General features: G+C 43.8%; 1 protein-coding gene across 8 annotated transcripts in view; it reads right to left on the bottom strand.

Moving 5' to 3' along the window:
• Positions 1–7,454: 7,454 nt before the first annotated feature.
• slc4a11 (solute carrier family 4 member 11) overlaps positions 7,455–20,785 on the bottom strand; it is a 284,841-nt gene continuing 271,510 nt past the window's right edge. For all 8 annotated transcript variants that reach the window (XM_059965729.1, XM_059965724.1, XM_059965725.1 and 5 more), the window contains 5 exons: positions 20,411–20,579; positions 17,155–17,328; positions 13,475–13,670; positions 9,576–9,745; positions 7,455–8,454 (listed from right to left, as the gene is read on the bottom strand). In XM_059965729.1, coding sequence (XP_059821712.1) covers positions 8,391–8,454; positions 9,576–9,745; positions 13,475–13,670; positions 17,155–17,328; positions 20,411–20,579 — 773 coding nt within the window. In that variant the 3' untranslated portion in view covers positions 7,455–8,390. The remainder of the gene's footprint in view (positions 8,455–9,575; positions 9,746–13,474; positions 13,671–17,154; positions 17,329–20,410; positions 20,580–20,785) is intronic.

Raw genomic sequence — 20,785 nt, 5'->3', positions numbered from 1 at the left:
ATTAATGTTCATTTCGATCTGGTTTTTTTTATCTGTAGCGATGTAGAAAATGTATAAAAAAAACTAATAATAAAAAAAATGATTTCCAACGGATTGGTCAAGCAGGCTTTCCTCTTGAGGAAACCATGCTGACTTTGGCCTATGTAATCATGTGCCCACAAGTACCCCAACATCTCATCCTTAATAATGGACTCCAACATCTTCCCAACTACTAAGGGCAGACTAACTGGCCTACAATTTCATTTCTTCTGCCTCTCTCCCTTGAAGAGTGGAGTGACATTTGCAAGTTTTCAGTCCTCCTGAACCTAGTGATACTTGAAATATTATTACTAGTGCTTCCACAATCTCCTCAGCCACCTCTTTCAGAACCCTGGGGAGTAGCCCATCTGGTCCAGTGATTTATCCATCTTCAGACCTTTCAGCTTCCCAAGCACCTTCTCCTTAGTAATAGCAACAACACGTACACTCTCGAATTTCTGGCATACTGCTAGAATCTTCCACTGTGAAGACTGATGCAAAATACTTGTTCCTCCACCATTTCTTCACTCTCTCCTCCCCTCAATATGATTGATACAGTGTCGTTTTCCAGCAGTCCAACATCCATGTTCACCTCTATATATTTGAAAATATGTTTGGTATCATCAGCAACACATACAAAATGCTGGAGGAACTCAGCAGGTCAAGCAGCATCTATGGAAATAGTCAGTCTATGTTTCAGGCTGAGACCCTTCAAGATAGAGAAGACATTTCAGCCCAAAACATTGACTATCTATTCATTTCCATAGGTACTGCCTAACCTGCTGAGTTCCTCCAGCATCTTGTGGGTGCTGATTTGGATTTCGAACAACTGCAGAGTTTCTCGATTTTATGCTTTCTCATGGTATTATTGGCTAGTTTCCCTGCATATTTCATCTTTTTCCTCCTCATGGCTTTTTTAGTTGGCTTCTGTTGGTTTTTCAAAGCTTAGTAAGGCACTTGGTTAGGTTCCCCATTGCAAGTAGTAAGCATTTGATAAGGTTCCCCATGTAAGGCTCATTCAGAAAATAAGGAGGCATGGGATCCAATTAGACCTTGCTTTGTGTTTCCAGAATTGCCTTGCCCACAGAAGGCAAAGGGTGGCTGTAAAGGGTTCATGTTCTGCATGGAGGTCGGTGACCGGTGACATTCTGCAGGGATCTGTTCCGGAACCGCTCCTCTTTGTGATTTTTTTGAATTGACCTGGATGAGGAAGTAGAAGGGTGGGTTAGTAAGTTTGCTGATGACACAGAAGTTGGGGGTGTTGTGGATAGTCTGGAGAGTTGTCAGAGGTTACAGCAGGACATCGATAGGATACAGAACTGGGCTCAGAAGTGACAGATGGAGTTCAACCCAGATAAGTATGAAGTGGTTCATTATGGTAGGCCAAATTTGAGAATATAATATTAATAGTAAGACTCTTGGCAGTGTGGAACATCAGAGGTATCTTGGGGTCCATGTCCAAAGGACACTCAAAATTGCTGTGCAGTTTGACAATGTTGTTAAGAAGCTTCTGGTATGTTGGCATTCATCAACTGTGGGATTGAGTTCAAGAGCTGTGAGGTAACGTTACTTGGTCAGACCCCACTTGGAGTACTGTGATCAGTTCTGGTCACCTCACTACTGGAAGGATGTGGATACTATAGAGAGAGTGCAGGGGAGATTTACAAGGATGTTGCCTGGATTGGAGGGCATACCTTATGAGAATAGGTTGAGTGAACTTGGAGTGACGGAGAACGAGAGGTGACCTGATTGAGGTGTATAAGATGATGAGAGGCATTGATCGTGTGGATAGTCAGAGGCTTTTTACCAGGGCTGAAATGGCTAACACGAGGAGGTATAGTTTTAAGGTGCTTGGAAGTAGGTACAGAGGGAATGTCAGGGGTAAGATTTTTACACAGAGTGATGGGTGCATGGAATGCACTGCCCCCTGATCTGCTAGAGGCAGATGCAATGGGGTCTCTCAAGAGATTCTTAGATAAGAACATGGAGCTTAGAAAAATGGAGAGCTATGCAGTAGGGAAATTCTGGGCAGTTTCTAGAGTAGGTTACATGGTCAGCATAACATTGTTTGTTGAGAACATTCCCATCCTCTAACTTTTCCCATATTTTTGCTACATTGTATGCCTTCTCCTTTGCTTATATTCTGTAATTTGATTTCCTTCATTAGCCATAGCATGCTCATCCTCCCTTTAGAATACTTATTCATCTTTGGGATGTATTTATCCTGCAACTTCCAAATTGTCCTCAGAAACTCCAACCATTGTCAACACTGCTAGTGTCCCCTTCCAATGAATTTTGGTCAGCTCCTGTCTTCACACCACTGTAATTATCTTTACTCCACTGCAATACTGACACACCTGACTCAGCGGTCGCCAACATTCTATTCTATGCTACAGTCTGCCGGGACAGCAGGGGGAGAGCAGCTGGTGCCAAGACGATTGATAACCTCGTCAGGAAGGCCAATTCTGTTCTGGTGGTGGAACTGGATTCACTGGTGGTTGTGTCTGAGGCTACGTCCACACTAGACCATATAAATCCATAACCGAAGCCTTTTCTCTTCGTTTTGACCCTCCGTCCACACGGAAACGGTGTTTTCCTCCCCCCGAAAATGGAGCTCTTCTAAAACGCCCTCCAGAGTGTATAAATTTGAAAATGCCAGATTGGGCAGAGCAGTGTGGAGGGGGTAACCAGAGAAATCTAAAAAACGCTGTCATGATGTGCCAGAGCAGATGGTGATGGCAGCGTGCCATTTCATTGTTTTCCTGAACGCAACCTAACAATTTCAGAACAGACAGGAACGAGACTGAAGCCAGAAGAGTTAGAAATGTACTCACCAAATACTTTGACCCGTAGCTTACTGAATAAATAAGTATACTCACTTTGCCCTGTTTTCTGTCTTTGCTTGTATGAAGGTGGTTTACCTATTTATGCAAGTACTTCTCTGACAATAGATGTGTAACAGCCTAATGTAACATTGTATGGAAATACAAGATAACACTGATGCAGACATGTTTTACACATTTAACAAGGTGCTTTATTAATGCAACAGAGTTAGTCAGTTTTTCAATGTTCGTCGTCAGCCGGGTCACACTGTCTGTGAATTCCCTGTTGGTTGCCTCCATACGCTCCAGTGTGTGTTTTTTTTTCAGTTTTAAGGCCTCCTGCGCGAGAGCCAACAGCTGTCCGTCGTTTAAGTTTTTCTAGTCTGTAACCGAACAAACGCGCACCAAGTCTTTCACAGCGAGATTCGACACGAAACATGCCGCTTATTTTCGGTAGATGTGTCCTGCGCATGCGCAGTAGGAGGAAATTCGCCAAAATGCCCGTTGTAATGGGGATGGAGGTATTTTCAAAAACGCTTAGTGTGGACTCCTATCGTTTTTACGCAAAATCGGCGTTTTCAAAATTATCCGGTCTAGTGTGGACGTAGCCTGAGAGGAGGATGCTGCAGAAACTACGGAGCATTATCCCTCTCGCCCCTCCATGACATTCTGGATAAACAGAGGAGCACCCTTAGTAACAGACTGATTCCACTGAGGTACACCACTGAACGCCACAGGAGATCCTTTCTCCCTCTGGCTATAAGGTTCTACCGTTACTCCACTTTCTTAAGTATATGGTTTCATTGCATATCTGTATTTTACAGTTACTTTTTAATGCATTTTATATCCTTTTTTGTACCTCAATGCTTACATTTTGTATTTAAAAATATGTATTTCTGACTTAACAGCTTTGTAATGATAATTTCCTTAAGGATAAATAAAGTTTTATCTCATCTTATCCCTGTCAAACTGCGGGGTGAATTCTATCATAATACGATCACTGACTCCTAAGGGTTCCTTTACCCTAACTCCCTAATCAATTCTGGTTCATTACACAACACCCAATCCAGAACTGCCTTTCCCCGAGTGGGCTCAACCACAAGCTGCTCTAAAAAGCCTTTTTATAACCATTCTACAAATTTTCTATTTACCTAATTTTCCAATCTATTTGCATATTGAAATTCTCCATCACTATTGTCACACTAGCCTTTTTACATGCCTTTTTTATCTCCCTTTCTAACTTATATCCTACATCCTAGCTACTGTTTTGAGACCTGTAGATGACTCCTATCATGGTATTTTTTTTTACCTATGCAGTCTTTAAAATAATTCTGCTCGCAAGGATTTTACATCTTCCGATCATGTCATCCCTTTCTAAGGGATTGATTTCATTATTTTTTTATTAACAGTCATCCCACCTTCTCTGTCCTTTTGATACATTGTGTATCCTTAAGTTCCCAACTATGACCGTCCTTCAGCCTCGACTCCGCGATGCCCACATTGTACCTGCCAACCTCTAATTGCACTACAAGATCATCTACCTTAATCTGTGAGCTGCCTACACAGATTTAACACTTTACTGTATTTATCACCCTTTTCAATTTTGCCATGTTAAACTTCAACTCATCTCACTGACTGCGATTTTGCCCTATCATCTGCCTCTCCTTCCTCTCTGTCTACCTACACACGGGATCTACTTGTATACCAACTAGCCCAAACTCAGCCCTATTATTCTGGTTCCCATACCCTTGCACGTTAGTTTAAACCCTCACCAAGAGGTCTAGCATACCTGAGCACAAGGGCATTGGTCCCCCTCGGGTTCAGGTGTAATCTGTCCTTTTTGTACAGGGCATACCTTCACCAGGAGAAATCCCAATGATCCAGAAAAGTCTGAAACTGTGACCCCCCCCCCCACCACCGGCACCAATTCCTCAGCCACGCATACATCTGCCAAATCATCCTGTTTTTACCCTCACTGGCACAGGCAGCAATCCAGAGGTTACAACCCAGGAAATTGTGTTTTTCAGCTTTCTACCCAACTCCCTATATTCTCTCTTCAGACCTCCTCTCTTTTCCTATCCATATCATTGACGCCAGTATGTATCATGACTTCTAGCCTTTCACCCTCCCTCTTTATGATGCTGTAGGCCCAATCTGAGATATCCCTGACCTTGGCACCTGGGAAGCAAAATACCAATTGGTATGCTTTCATACTGCCAGGATCTACCTTCTGCTCCCCTAACTATGGAATCTTCTTTTCCTACTGCATTCATCTCCCCCCCCCCCCTGATCCACAGAACCAGAACAGTACAGAGAAAGTGCAGTGTAGGTAGGCAATAAGTTGCAAGGCCACAAAGTGGTAGATTGTGAGGCCAAGAAGCCACTTTATTGTAAGGAAACATTCAATAGTCTTATATCAGCAGGATAGAAGCTGACCTTGAGCTTTCATGCTTTTGTATTTTGCTAATGATGGGGAGAGAAGAGTGAATGTCTTGGGGGGGGCGGCAATCTTTTATCATGTTAGCTGCTTTACTGAGGGAGCGACATGTGTAGACAGAATCCACAGAGGGAAGGCGAGTTTTTGTAATGTGCTGAGCAGTGGCCACAGCTCTCTGCAGTTTCTTAAGTCACGTGCAGACCAGTTGCCCTACCAAGCTGTGATGCATCCTAGTACTGGATATTGACAATAACTGGTGAGGCTCAAAGGGAACATACCAAATTCCTTTAGCCAACTGATGAAGTAGAGGAACAACTCTATCAACTTCAGCGTGGTAACTTTTACAGTTTATTCTGTATTGTTGTTGTTTCACATTATTCTAGTTCAATGAACTGGGATTAACCTGATCTGTATGAACAGTCTGCAAGACAAGATTTTCACTGCATCTTGGCAGGTGTGACAATAATAAACCGATACCAATTAAACTCCTCTTAAAATGAAAGCAGCACCACTGGCTGCCTGAGAGCGGCGCCACTGAGAAGGCCAGTCAATAACAGCTCAGCAGTGCCACCCTCAGGACATTTGTTGGATAGCAGATTGAGCACCAAAGCCCTGAACACTGACTGGTTGGCAGATAAGAGAAAGAACACATTGCCGTTTCAGGATATCACAAAGCTCTTGGTTAATCAAGTACATTTTCAAAGCACAGTAACTGCTGCTTGTTAGAGAAACATAGCAGACAGTTTGAGCTCAAAAACAATTACCAGTAAACGTCCAATAATCTGATGCACCCAAGACTGGCAAGATTTCCCATACTATCAGATGCTTTTCTGAAAACTCAACACATATTTAATTCACTTAGATATTTCACAATTTTATCATAATTTCCCATGCAAAACATTTCATTTCAAAGAGAGCAGAAGATCAAATGCAGTATAATTATACAGACCGAGTCTTTAATGGCAGAGTTATGAAACGCATCCCCATCCTTCACCCAAACTATCCTTTCTGTTATTAACCCTATCTTTTCTTTCCTCTGTTGCCTGAATTCTCACCAAGTAGCATTCACATCTGTGAAGTGTTTTGTGAGGTTGGTCATGGCTAGAGTTAACCCTGCCTCAGTTAGGGCCTCATCCTGCTGGAATTTGCCTATTGCCACAATAAGTATACAGCAGATGCTGTCTCCCTGGCTCTCCGCTTGGCTTTGGATCACCTGGACAACAGCAATACTCATGCCAGGCTGCTGGTTATTGATTGTGGCTCAGAGTTCAATACCATCATTCCTTCAGTACTAATCAACAAAGTTTCAAAACCTGGGCATCTATTCTTCACTCTGCAGCTGGATCCTTGACGTCCATATTGGGAGACCACAATCCGTGCGGATCAGAAATGGCATTGTTATTGAACACTAGCGCAGCTCCAGGATGCATGCTTAGCCCACTGCTCTACTCTCCCTGCACTCAGGACCATGAAGCTAAGCACAGCTCAAACACTGTCAATAAATTTGTCAGTGACACAAAAGTTGTAGGCAGAACCTCAGATGACGATGAGGAGGCGTAAAGGAGCGAGACAGGTCAGCTGGTTGTATGTGTCTTCTGGGTTTATTAGAGGGCTGCCTGGGCAGCCATGCACAGGATCATAACAGGCTTCAGAGGATTGTAAACACAGCCAGCTCCATCACAGACACAAGCCTCCTCACCACTGACATCTTCAAAAGACTTGCCTCAAGAAGGTTGCAATGATTATGAGGATCCTCACCATCTTGGACATGTCCTCTTCTCATTACTACCATCAGGGAGGTGGTACAGGGGCATGAAGACCCACACTCAATGTTTCTTCCCCTCCGCCATCAAATTTCTGAGTGGACCATGAACTCCTTTGCACTATTTATTTTGTTTATTGTAACCTACTCTAATTTTCTATGCCTGCACTGTTGCCACAAAAGCAACACATTTCATGATTTATGCCTGTGACAATAAACTCCTATTGGACATGTCTTTGGGATGAAGGAGAAATCCACACAGTCACAGGGAGAAAGTAAACTTTCTACGGATAGGACCAAGGATTGGAATTCAACCCAGGTCTCCTGTGCTGGGAAGCAGTGTCTCTACTTGCTGCAATATCCTTGTGCTCCCCACCCCCCATACCAAATTTAAAAAAGAAGACAATAGAGATACTTTAGAAAACATTTCCAGTATTTTAATTTTTTTCACCAATGCCAATATCAATCAGGCATCAAAAAACTAATAATCAGTGTCATAATGATATATTACAGTATCAGACAAGCTTTGAGTTATCGCATTGTGGTAGAAACAAACCATTTACATGTACAACCCATTTGCAACTCTACAGCCATGGAAGATGCATACTGTATAGAGAGAGAGAGAGGGGGGGGGTGGAGAATGAGAGTGAGAGCAAGGGAGAGCAAGCAAAAGAAAGGGACCGTGAGCCACACACACACACACACACACACACACACACACACACACACACACACACACACACACACACACACACACACACACACACACACACACACCATCTCCAAGATTTGGTTTATGGCTTACACCAGGAGGAGGGACAAGAATTCTCCTGTTCAACAGCGTCAGTGAAATGCACAGTCTTCCCCTGACTGGGCACAACAGTCCATCACATGGATGGAGCAACACTTTTTCAAGGAGCATCCCTGCTCCTGCAGGCCCATCACTTTTTCCAGATGGTACCAAAGATGCTAGTTGCGAAAGCCCAGGCAATTTTGAGGTTATAAATGGAAATATCGGTCCTATAATCACCAGAGCTATGGGACGGTAAATGGGAAGGCTGCAGACTGTGCAAGGTCCTTCCCATCAACTCTCAGTCCCACCACTCCACGCCGTATCTCCATTGTGCAATCTCATCTGCAGAAATTTCCAAAGTGTGGTGCCAAAAAATTTAAAAGAGAAAGGAGCATACGATGCGGCCTCTTTAATTATAGGGGCCCGATAAAGATGACCACCGTGGCCAGTCACTTTCCTCGTTCAGTGCACTAAGACTTCGGCCTGACCCCGACTCTCCTCTAGATAAGTCCCATTATCTCGAGCTTCCAAGGTCCAAAGCCCAGCATCTGCTGTCCTTTAATGCTCTGCGTCTATAGCGTCCAAATACTTAGCTTCAATTATCCTGGGAAGAATGAGGCACCTGTGCAAGAGTACAGAGGAGAGGAAGGTGGGACTTTGAACATTTATCACTGCTCACACAACTTTCCATCAAGTCCAGGGTCTGGAACATTATCATTAAGCACCTTCCTCGTCCAGAACACACCCTCTTCTCATTACTTCCATTAGGAAGGAGGCACAGGAATCTGAAGACACACACTCATTATCTTAGGGACAGATTCATCCCTCTGCTGCCAGATTTCTAAATGGATCATGACCTCTCCGGCTCCCATTCCCATCTGACATGTCGGTCCATGGCCTCCTCTTGTGCCAAGAGGAGGGTACCCTCAGAGTGGAGGAACAACACCTCACATTCTGTCTCGGTACTCCCCAACCCGATGGCATGAATATCAATTTCTCTTTCTGGAGAACAATTTAACCCCCCTCCCCATTCTCCATTCTGACCTTTTCGCTTCTTCTCAACTGCCTGTAACTTCCAAGTCCCCTCCTCCTTCCCTTTCTTCTATTGTCCACTCACCTCCCTTATTAGATTCTTTCTTCTCCAACCCTTTCACACCCACTTGGCTTCCAGCTAGCCTCCTTCCCCTCCCCCACCTTTTTATTCAAGCATCTTCTCCTTTCCTTCTCAGTCCTGAAGAAAGGTTTTGACTCAAAAAGTTGACTGCTTATTCATTCCCATTAATGCTACCTGACCTGCTGAGTTCGTCCAGCATTTTGTCTGTGTTACCTCATTATTTTGCTCTATTATTGCAGGATACATTTTTTGTTATTTCCCATTACAACGTATAACTATGTTTATGTATGGCACTGCATTGCTCCCACAAAACCACAAATTTCAAGCTGCTTTATCCATGATTCCCAAAATAACAATCACATCCTTTCAATGGTTCTTCCTCTTCATTGTCCACCTCTCTGTCTATTGACCAATAGACAATAGGTCCAGAAGTAGACCATTCGGCCCTTCGAGCCTGCACCGCCATTCCGAGATCATGACCATCAGTACTCCCCTAGACAACGACTTTCAAGCTAAACCAACGACCTACCAAGTCTAAAAGTTACAATCTGCTCACAATCTCGGACAAGGAAAGGGAGCCTGAGAAAGGAGGGCTTCAACACAGCTGAGAGACAGAACTAAACACCAACCTGACAGGGACCATCGCCAGCATGATGGGTGGGAAGACCATCTTCAAGTATGGTATCGGGGCCATTCCGAAGCCGCAGAGGATAGCAATCTCGATTAGCTGGAGGCCGGTAAACAAATGGATCTTCCTCTGTGGGACCCTCCGGATGTAGTGCGTGGGTGGATAGGAAGTCTAGATCAGAATGGGGAGAGAGAGAGAGAAAAAACACTAAATCAGCATCCATGGGATGAAGATCAGTGGTTAGGCAGGGGTTTGGTGTAGATCAGAACTGAGATGAGACATAATTAACTACCTGGTCACAAGATATTAGAAAAGGCCACGCCACAGGATTACAACCAAGTTACTCTTTCATACTACACAATTTACTCTTATACTATATCATTCTTTCATATTATATTAGGGTGGCACAGTAGCGTAGTGGCTAGCACAAAGCTTTACAGGGCAGCCAACCCAGGTTCAATGGCTGGTGCTGCTTGTGAGGAGCTTGTATGCTCTCCTCGTGGCGTGTGACTTTCCTTAGATTTCCTCCCACAGTCCCAAGACTTATTAGTTGGTAGGTTAGTTGGTCATTGTAAACTGTCCTGTGGTTAGGCTAGGATTGGATCAGGAGATTGCTGGGCAGCACAGCTCAAAAGGGCTGGAAGGACCTATTCCGTACAGTATCTCAATAAAAAAAATAAGTAAATAATTTACCATAAAGCTCTACAGAATATTACATATTTTATAATACTATAGAATAATATGTTCTTTCATACTTCACAAGACATTGTTGACATGGCCAGTTTCTATAGCCAGTCACACACTGAGGGTGATCATCATTATCATCATGTGCCATGTCACATGACGTGGGTGATCATGGCCTTTCCAGATCCATGACTGTTCTTGGCAAATTTTTTCTGCATTAGCGTGCCATCGTCTTTTTCTGCGCAGCGTCTTTACAAGACGGCTGACCCCAGCCATCATCAATACTCTTCAGAGATTGTCTGCCTGGCATCAGGGTCACATAACCAGCACGTGATGCACCCCAGCTGCTCATACAACCGTCCACCACCTGCTCCCACTGCTTCACGTGACCCTGATCGGGAGGCTAGCAGGTGCTACACCTTCCCCAAGGGTGATCTGCAGGCTCGTGGAGGGGAGGCGCACCTTACACCTCCTTTGGTAGGGATGTACCTCCACCCCAACACCCATAAGGTGATAATACAAGCATGTATTAGGAACTTCAGCTGGTGATTTTCTTTAAAAATATTATGGTTAATAAGAGAGGGCATAATTCCAAGGTGAATGGAGAACTTCCAGTAAGATGGCAGTGAGCTTGGTTGCATCTGTCTCTCTGGGTCCAACAAACAGCAATTGTTCGTCTTAAACATTTTTCTTGTCATCACATGACCTCGTCAGACATCGGTAATACTAAATACTGAAAGTCCGGTTCATTGACGGGCCGAGCCCTATTACAGCATCAGTATCGCCTATTACAGCCATGCAGGGGAGGAGGCAATGGAGGCATGGTGGGTGATCTGGAATCTGTGCTGGGTTGGGCTGGCCCCGGCAGGCTGGTTCTTCCGTCAGAGCTGCACGCCGATGCTCACGTCCCGGAAGACAAGGTGCGTTGGCTTTGTTTGCACGAGATGAGGAACTGCTGTGCGCTTGCTCTTGCAGAAACCTGGCTCCAGGACAACATCGCATCCACCGCCAATCTTCAAGCCATGACACTTGGGGGGTTTGTGCTAATATTATCTTGTGTCTGTAGGTGCTATCCTAATTATATGTGCTGTGTGTGACCGTATGCACTGTGGCTCCAGAGGAACAATATTTCATTTAGCAGTGTACGCGTATGGCTGAATGACAATAAACTTAAACTTGAAAGCATAGGGGGATGTCAGGGGTAATTTTTTTTTTATAGAGAACGCACTGCCAGGGGTGTTGGTAGAGGCAGATAGATCAGGCACACGGATGGAAGAAAAATGCGAAGCTATGCAGTAGGGAAAGGTTAAATTGATCTTGGAGTAGGTTAAGATGTCAATACAATATCATGGGTCAGACGGCCTGCGCCGTGCTGGACTCTAAGTTCCATGTTTAAAACAAAGGGTGGTATGTATATGATGTATGTTGCCAGAAGTACATTAACACCATTTGAAAGATGATTGGACAGGTACATAGATCGGAAAGTTTTGGAAGGTATGACCCAAACAATAGCAAAAGGGACATCTTGATCTGCATGGGTCAGTTGGGCTGAAGGGCCTTTTATCATGCTACATAAAGCCGAGTTGTTTCTTGAACCATTTCGGAAGTCAGCCAGGACTCAACCACATGGGGACAGAAATCAGCCCTTCGCTAATGCGTCGTAAAGGCCATCAATGAACAAGAAATAAGACGAAATATTCAGCAGGTCAGGCAGCCTCTGAAAAGTGCATTTCAAGTCGATGAAGGGAAACATCACCCAAAAAACACTCTCCCCCCCCCCCACCATAGATACTGTCAGAACTTCAAAAATAACAACTTACATCCAGTGGCCACTTTATTAGGTACACCTGTTCGTTAATACAGATATCTAATCAGCCAATCATGTGGCAGTAACTCAATGCATAAAAACATGCAGACGTGGTCAAAAGGCTCAATTGTTGTTCAGAATATGATCTGAGTGACTTTGACTGTGAAACGACTGTTGAAGGCAGACGGGGTGGTTTGAGTTTCTCAGAAACTGCAGATCTCCTGGGACTTTCACACACAACAGTCTAGAGTTCACAGAGAATGGTGCGAAAAACCAAAAAAGATTAAAAAAAAACATCCAGTGAGTGACAGTCCTGTGGACGAAAACTCCTGGTTAATGAGAGAGGTCAGAGGAGAATGGCCAGACTGGTCCAAGTTGACACGCATTACAGCAGCTGCATGCAGAAGAACATCTCTGTACGCACAACATGTCAAATCTTTAAGTGGATGGACTACAGCAGAAAACCACAAACACACACTCAGTGACCACTTTATAGGAGGTTGCTAATAAATGGCCACAGAGTTTATAAAAGGATTTGGACCAGTAAATGGACAGGAAAGATTTAGACCAGGGGAAACCCAACCTGTGTCCACGTACCCCTGGCTTTGTCCATAAAATAAAGAAGGTTGATCACCTGGTTTAGATGGATGAATGCCAAATTCAGGTCAATTAGACTAATTTATTCAGTATGGATGAGTTGAGCTAAAGGGCTGTAAATTAGATAACATTAATATTGCCCAAATTATTGCCTTTCATTTCATTTTTCCAGCTTCAATACTTTTTGATTGAACCTGATTGGTTCTTAACAACAGTCCAATAGCCTTATAGTTCCTATTATTGATCCTACCTTTATATTCCAGCTTCAATCAAATTAACTGAATTTACAGTTACTCAGCCAGGGCATTGAATAGCTGACTATACATCAATGATTTTTGGTCACTATTGCAATAATATAACTACAATGTGCACAGTGTGTGCTTTAGTTATCCAAAGGGTCTGGCTCAAAACAGCTCAATTGATCATTGGACATTGATAGTACAGCACAGGGCAGGCCTTTCAGCCCACAATGCTGTGCTGACTTTTTAAACCAACTCTAAGATCAATCTATCCATTCCCTCTCACATAGCCCTCAATTTTATTTTCATCCATGTGCCTATCTAACTGGCCCTGGTATCTGCTCTACCACGACTCCTGGCAGTGCATCTACCACAGCATGTAAAAAAAAAACCTAGCTCTAACATCCACTGTATACTTTCTGGTGATCGCCTTAATATTATGCTCCCTTTATATAAGCCATTTACACTTGGAGAAAGTCTCTGGCTACTCACTCTATTCATGCACCTCTACCTTGATCAGTTTGGGGTGATGGAGAATCTTACTAAGAAGTTTCCTAGCTTTTCATTATTTACCTGTTCTTTAAATAGAAGAGCCAATCTCTCAAAAAACTGACAGCCATCAATGGAGGTCACAGAAACGTAGAGGAAGAGCCCATACAAGACAGGCTTCGGAATCCACTGAAGAGGGACGGGTAGCCCCAGGAGAGAGATCCCCACCAATATGTGGGCCACAAGAGCCGCCACTCGGGTCTCCCTTACTCGAACAATGCTGAGAGGGGGAGAAAAGGCAAACAAACAAGGTTCAATTCAAGTAAATTAGAAACAATTTTTTAGATGTAGAAATTAATCTAAACATAATAAACACAGCTTTGCCTGCCTGAGAGAGGTAAGGGGCTCATTCACAATTTTACTCCCAGCTGCAGAGAAAGACCAAAAGACGAGGAGTAGAGTTAGGCTGTTCAGCCCATTGAGTCTTCTCCACCATTCCATCATGTCTGATTTATTCTCCTATTCTGCCTTAACCCTGAAACCATTGACACTCTTACTAATCAAGAACCCATCAACCTCCACTGACTTGGCCTCCACATCCTTCTGTGGCAATGAATTCCATAGATTCACTACCCTCTGGCTAAAGAAACTCCTCCTCATCTCTGTTCTATAGGGTCATCCTTGTATTGTGAGGCTGTGCCCTCTAGAAACGTCCTCTCCATGTCCACTCTAACTGGACTTTTCAAGATTTGATGGATTTCAGTGAGATTCCCACCCCCCCTCCCCCCATTCTTCTGAACTGCAGGTAATATAAGTAGAACCATCAAAAACTCATAAATTCCATTCCCAGGATTATTCTGTGAACCTCCACTGGGCCAGCATATCCTTTCTTAGATAAAGGGCCCAAAACTGTCATAATACTCCATGTGTGGAGTAAGGCCAATGCCTTAAAAGTTTAAACAGTTGACTAAAACCCATTGGAGATTCTTTGTAAATAGGCATTTCAGAAATCTCAGAACATAATGCCTATGCTGAGTTATCCAAATTCCCTATCTTCTTCCCAAAATCCCACATATTTTTCTTCATAATTACCCAACTCTGTTATCATTCTCTGCTTTCACCTCTTGTTCAGGCAGTACAACAATTCCAGATGTAGTATTCTCCATTAAATAAAGAATAGCCAACAATCTGGTGGCATGAACATTGAATTCAGCTTCTGCTGACTGCTTCCCTCTGTCCCTTTTAATTTTCCTCTCTCCTCCTGATCCAATCACCCTATCCCTTCCCATCCACCCCTCCTTCTCCAGCTGTCCATTATCCATACATTCCTCCTACTAGTTTCTCTCCCTCACTACTCTCCCTACCTCCCTCCTTTTGCTCTATGCTCCAACTTCCTTTTCTATCAAGTTTCATTATTTTCACCCCTTTGGAAATTCCATCTATCACCTCCCAGCTTCTGACACTGCTCCCACTCGCCCCTTCTCCCATCTGGACATCACCAACCCTCCAATCACCTAGATCCACCTATCACTTATTTATTGAGATACAAAATGGAACAGGCCCTTTGAGCTGTGCCACACAGCAATCCTCCAATTCAGTCCTAGCCTAATCATACAACGATTTGAAACTCCTGCAGACAGCAGCAGGAATTGAACCTGGGCGGCCTGTACAGTAAAGTGTTGGGCTGCTCTCATCTGCCAATGCTGCTCTCATCTGCCAATTCACTCCACAACATCCCTCCACCCATTAATATCACCCTTGTCTTTCAGCCCAGATGGAGGAACTTGACTGGCTATTTCTCTCCACAGATGCTGCCTGACTGCTATGTTATTCCAGCATTTACTATGTAGCTCATAATTTCAGCACCTGCAGTCTTTACCTACCCCGTAGTTCATTTTGTAATCATTCTTGACAAAAATTACTTTTATAGATCATGCAACAAGCATGTGGGCATTATATCTGTGAAGGCTCACTGAGAGGAAATCATTCCTGGTCATTTAGTATCTCATCAGATAATAAACACCCGGGGCTCTGCAGATGCTGGAAATCCACAGCAACACACAAAATGTTAGAGGAAATCAGCAGGTCAGACAGCATCTACGGAGAAGAATAAGTAGTCGACAATTCAGGCCGAGACCCTTCAGCAGGATTGGAAAGGATAGGGAAGAAGCCAGAATAAGGCGGTGGGCAGGTGAAGGAGCACAAGCTGGCAGGTGATAGGTGAGACCAGATGAGGGGGCAGATAGGTGGATGTGTGGGGGGGGGGAGGAGCTTGATGAAGCAAGAACCAGGAAGGTGGAAGAGGTAAAGGGCTGAAAAAGACGACAATCAGGTAGGAGAATGACCACATAATCTGCTTTTGCAATACATATAGTTCATACAGTCATCGAGTACTGAAACAAACCCTTTAACCCAGTGTGTTAGGCTTGGTATCAGGGTAATGAGGGGAACTCTCCTCTATTAAACACTGTAAGATCATTTGCAACCTTGGGACGGTCAGGGCTTCAGGTTAATATAATCTGAACACAGATTGTACAATCCTTCCTCAGTACTAGAGGCAAGCGTCTCTGTAGTGATTTTCCTCTCCCCACAAACCTGCTGGCCATTTTCTACAGCCCTGAATTTCACAGTTTTTACATTCCTTTGTCTGTGTTATATACACTGGAGTTTCAGCTGAGATTTTTTACCACAAGGTCTGTATTAAATAAGAAGTTGTAACTTTTACAGCAAATTGTTTTGATGTTTGGAATGCCAACAAAGTCTGTCACAAGTTTATAGAGATTTACTGTGGGGAGTACTCTAACGGGGTTGCATCACCATCTAGCACGGAGGGGCTACTGCCGAGAATTGGGAAAGAGCTGCCCAGCATTGCAAACTGGACCAGTTCCACCATGGGCCCGAGCTTCCGCAGCATCAAGGTCATCACCAAAAGGTGGAACGTCCAAAAGGAGGCATCCGTCATTAAGGAGCCATCACCTGGGATATGCTCTCTTCTTAGACTGCCACAGAGAAGGTACAGGAACCTAAAGATAAGACACTCAGCACTTGAGAAACAGTTTCTTCCCCTCTGCTATCAGTTTCTGAATGGATGATGAACCAAACCATGAACACTACCTCACTATTTTTGCACTACCTATTTAATTTTTATTATATTTTTTTAGAATTTTAATTCATAGTTTTTTACACTGTACTGCTGCCACAAAACAACAAATTTGACAACATATGTCAGTGATATTAACACACCGATTTCTCTAACTTCCTGCAACTTCCCTCCCCCTCCCTCCCACATTCACATTCCCCATTTCTTCTATTCCGCATTCTGACTCCCCTCTTATCTCTTCTCCTTACCTGACCGTCACCTCCCCCCGCTCGCTCTCCTATCAGATTCCTTCTTCTCCAGCCCTTTACCTCTCCCACCCATCACTTCATCCCCGCTCCCCCACCTACCTTCTTCACCTGCCGCCTTCTATTCTATACTCCCTCACCTCCCGCCAAACCTTTTTATTCTGGCTTTTTCCGCCTTCCCTTCCAGTCCTGCTGAAGAGCATCAGCCCAAAATGTTAACTGTTTACTCATATTTGCTGCTTGACCCGCTGAGCTTCCCTACAATTCTGTATGTGTTGATTTGGATTTCCGGTATCTGCAGAATCTTGTGTGTCAGTGGCATTAAACCCGATTCTCCTTGTAAAATACACGCTTACCTGAAGTCAGCTTTGAAAGTAAGTAAGACCCATACAAGCACACAGTGGGAAAGTCACACTTACACCTCATATAGATGACCATTCTCCACTCTCTGCTCGACGAAGGCCAGAGCGCGGACATGCAGAGGCGAATGAGGGAATGCCGAGTGCACCCATGGCAACCCAAAGATGGACAACACGATGTTAACAATGCCCACAAGGAAGATGTCCCAGTGATAGCCCGTGCCTTTCATTAATCTGCAAGAAAATATTTCCAGGAAATAGTTAGCAGATGGGATCCATTACATTTTTTGTTTTAAGGACAAGATAGCAATTAGAAAGGAACTCTTTAATCTCCTTCTTCATAACCAAAAGCTACTTGGCATCATCCTTGTAAATTTCCTATCGACCCAAATAAAGGACCCAAATATCCTTCCTTAAGTAAGCTGCTCTGAATCCACCACTCAAGTTGTGACCTAATTAAAAGATCAGTAGAAAGGATCAAGGTGAATGTGGATCAATAGAAAGACCCTTCCCCCCCCCCCACCCCACCAAATCTACAAACAAGAAACTGAGCTAGGGAAGGGGGGAGTAGATGGGGGCTGACTGATGTTGTTTTTTATTCTGACAGGAGCATACAAACTCTGTACTCTCAAAACTTCACATTTGAAAGCCTCCCACTTACCAATTACACCTTTGCCAGAGAACATCCTGTCCCAGCCCATAGTTGCCAGATCTTTTCTGACACCATCAAAATTGGCCTTTCCCCAAATTAGAATCTCAAGCAGACAGCCAGGTAATTATTTTCCATAATTACCTTCAAACTAATGACATAGTGATCATTAGATACAAGGTATTCCCCTGCACAAACTTACCCTGTCACCTGCTCTATCTCATTTTCTAAGAGGAGATCTAGTAGTATTGAACTTTCTCTGGTTGGAACTTCTATGTATTGATTAAGGAAACTTTCCTGAACACACTTGACAAACTCTTTCCCATTCAGTCCTTTTACAGTATGGGAGTCCCAAGCAATATGTGAAAAGTTAAAATCACCCGCTATCAAAACCTCATTTTTTTTTTTCAACCATTTGCGATCTCTCCTCAAATTTTCTCCTCTAAATCCCATGGACTGTTGGGTGATCTATGATAAACCCATTAACATGATCGTAGCTTTCTTATTCCCCTGTTCTACCTCACTAGACATTCTCTCCAGTCTGTCCTGACTGACCATTGCCATTCTCTGACTTGTTGAACTTCCCTTTTGGAGTTGAGCTTCTGAACTGCCTGTACAGCTTGGCATTTTGCACTGTGAAATGGAGTCTCGAAGGTGCAGGAGGTTTGCAGCGTGCTGTGTTCAGGGCAGATCAAAATGTGGTATCTGGGTCAGAGCTTGAGGTACAAGCCAGTGTTTGGCCATTTCTAGAGTGGATATGGAGCTGACTCAAAGCAGCAGATCTGAGGTGAGGCAGAGTTGAGGCGGCAGGGCCCAGGACCGTGAGCGATGTTCGACCAAGTTAAGCACTAGGCTGGAGTGGAAAGGTCAGGTACAGGCTGAATCAAGGTGGTGGGCCCGGGTCCAAGAACAAGGAAGGAGTCTACACTCAGTCAGTTTAAGCGCCAGGCCAAATCGAAAAGGTCAAGGTGTCAGGGTGGGAGGCAAGGGTCAGACCAGTGCTCAGCTTGATGCTCCGTGAGGTTTACTCCTCTCTGCACTGAACTGCAACTAATAGGTTCCTGGACGGCTGCAGTGATGTCCAGCTTCATGGTTGTAGACTCACTTTCAGGAACTTTAGTTCTGAGCATTATTTGCCTACTTTTTGTTTCCACGATTTGGTTTTCTTTGGACATTGGGTGTTTGACAGTCTTTTAAAAAAAAGGGTTCTATTGAGTGGCTGCCTGAAAGGACACAAATCTCTAGGTTGTATATAGTAACATACTTTGATAATAAATGTACTTTGAACTTCACATTTATTAAAGTTCAAAGCGTCAAAGTATGTTACTATACAACCTTGAGATTCATCTCCTTACAGGCAGCCTTTACTTTGATGTTTAGTAACGCCACTCCTCTACCTTTAAGCCCTCCCACTCTACAACATCTAAAACAACTGAACACCAGAACATTGACTGCCCCTCCTGCAAGTGTCACTAATGGCTACAATGTCATAATTCTATGTGCTGATCCATGTCCTGGGCTCATCCAACTTTCCTACAATACACCTTGCATTGAAATATATGCAGCTCAGGACACTGGTCCCACCAAGCTCGACCTTTTGATTCCTGACCTTGTCTGTAGGCTTAACAACTCATTTCTCCACTATCTGTCCTGCCACTCTGGTTCCCCTCCCACGTACCAAACTACAGTGAAAAACTTTGTTCTGCATGCCTTCCATACAAATCATTTCATTACAGCAGAGCACTGAAGTAGGACAAGGGAAAATATTAGCAACGCAAATTATAGTGTTACAGGTACGTGCAGAGAAGGCAGGTGTGAGTTCTGTATGTTATAACTTTTCAGGTATTTATCCAGGCACTGTATAAGTTCAATTCAAGTTTAATTGGCATTCAATCATACATGAAGACAGCCAAACAAGACAGCATAACTCCAGGATCAAGGTGCAAAATGCAGTACCGACACTCACACATAGCACAAAGCACACACAAGACAGAAATATACACTCTCTCAACACAAGAGATCAAACTCAAGCCATCCAGTGCCACCAAAATCTGCTGACGAACACAACAGAGCTTGTCTTCTGCAGAGCGAATGTGATACTTTGGGTGAAAGATCCATTTGTGAACTCTCTTCCAATCCTTCTACATAAACCCATTGCTAGGTGGTATGAACTACTGCTATAGGCTAATTGAATCATTTCCTTCTATACAGTAAATGTCTATGATTCAATGGGCACAGAGGAAATGAACAAAGGCCAGAATTACAAAAAGAAGCATCTTCGTCAAAGAATCATATGATACCTTTCAGCCCACCATCCACATCAATCACCAATCTACAACAATCCCACTGAACCGCACCAGCCCCAAATTCTAACACTCACCTATAAATCAGGGGCAATTTACTTTGAGCCAATTAGCCTGCCAACGTACATGTCTTTGGAGTATGGAAGGTAAAGCAAAACACCTGGGTGAATTCCACCGTGGGAAACAAAGTGAGAGAGAGTTCTGCAAAATGCAGCCTCGTCATTATGTAGACAGTATCACCTTGTTCATCGATGAGTCAAACATCCACCTGCCTGCACAGGGTCTTTAAATAACTTTGCACTTTGAGGCCACAGGAACACAGCACAAGCATCGCTACAGATCATCATGAAGTTTAGCGTCTTACCTGTTCTGAGGAGCATTCGTTAGTGACATCACAATGTTCTGTTCCAAGTAAAACAGCATGGAGAGAAGGAAGCCCAATCCCATTCCACCAAATATTGCTCCGACAGAGAGAAGGTGAAATGGGGCCAGATTGAACAAGCCTTTATTTGGATTATAACTAAATGAGGCAACTGAAAGATAGAAATAAAATAATGGAAGATCAGAACAATTAAATAAGCTTCCAGGTTCAATTTTGTATCAGAGAACGTGTGTGTGTGTAGGCCTCCATTAGTCTTGATAGACCATGGATTTGCGCCTTGGAAAGTTTCCAGGGTGCAAGCCTGGGCAAGGTCTTTTTATGGAAGACCGGCAGTTGCCCAAGCTGCAAGTCTCCCCT

The sequence above is a fragment of the Hypanus sabinus genome, chromosome 3 (genome assembly GCF_030144855.1).
Source record: "Hypanus sabinus isolate sHypSab1 chromosome 3, sHypSab1.hap1, whole genome shotgun sequence".
Taxonomy (NCBI): Eukaryota; Metazoa; Chordata; class Chondrichthyes; order Myliobatiformes; family Dasyatidae; genus Hypanus; species Hypanus sabinus.
The sequence above is the reverse complement of the archived record's forward strand: the minus strand, read 5'-3'. Positions and strand labels throughout refer to the sequence as shown.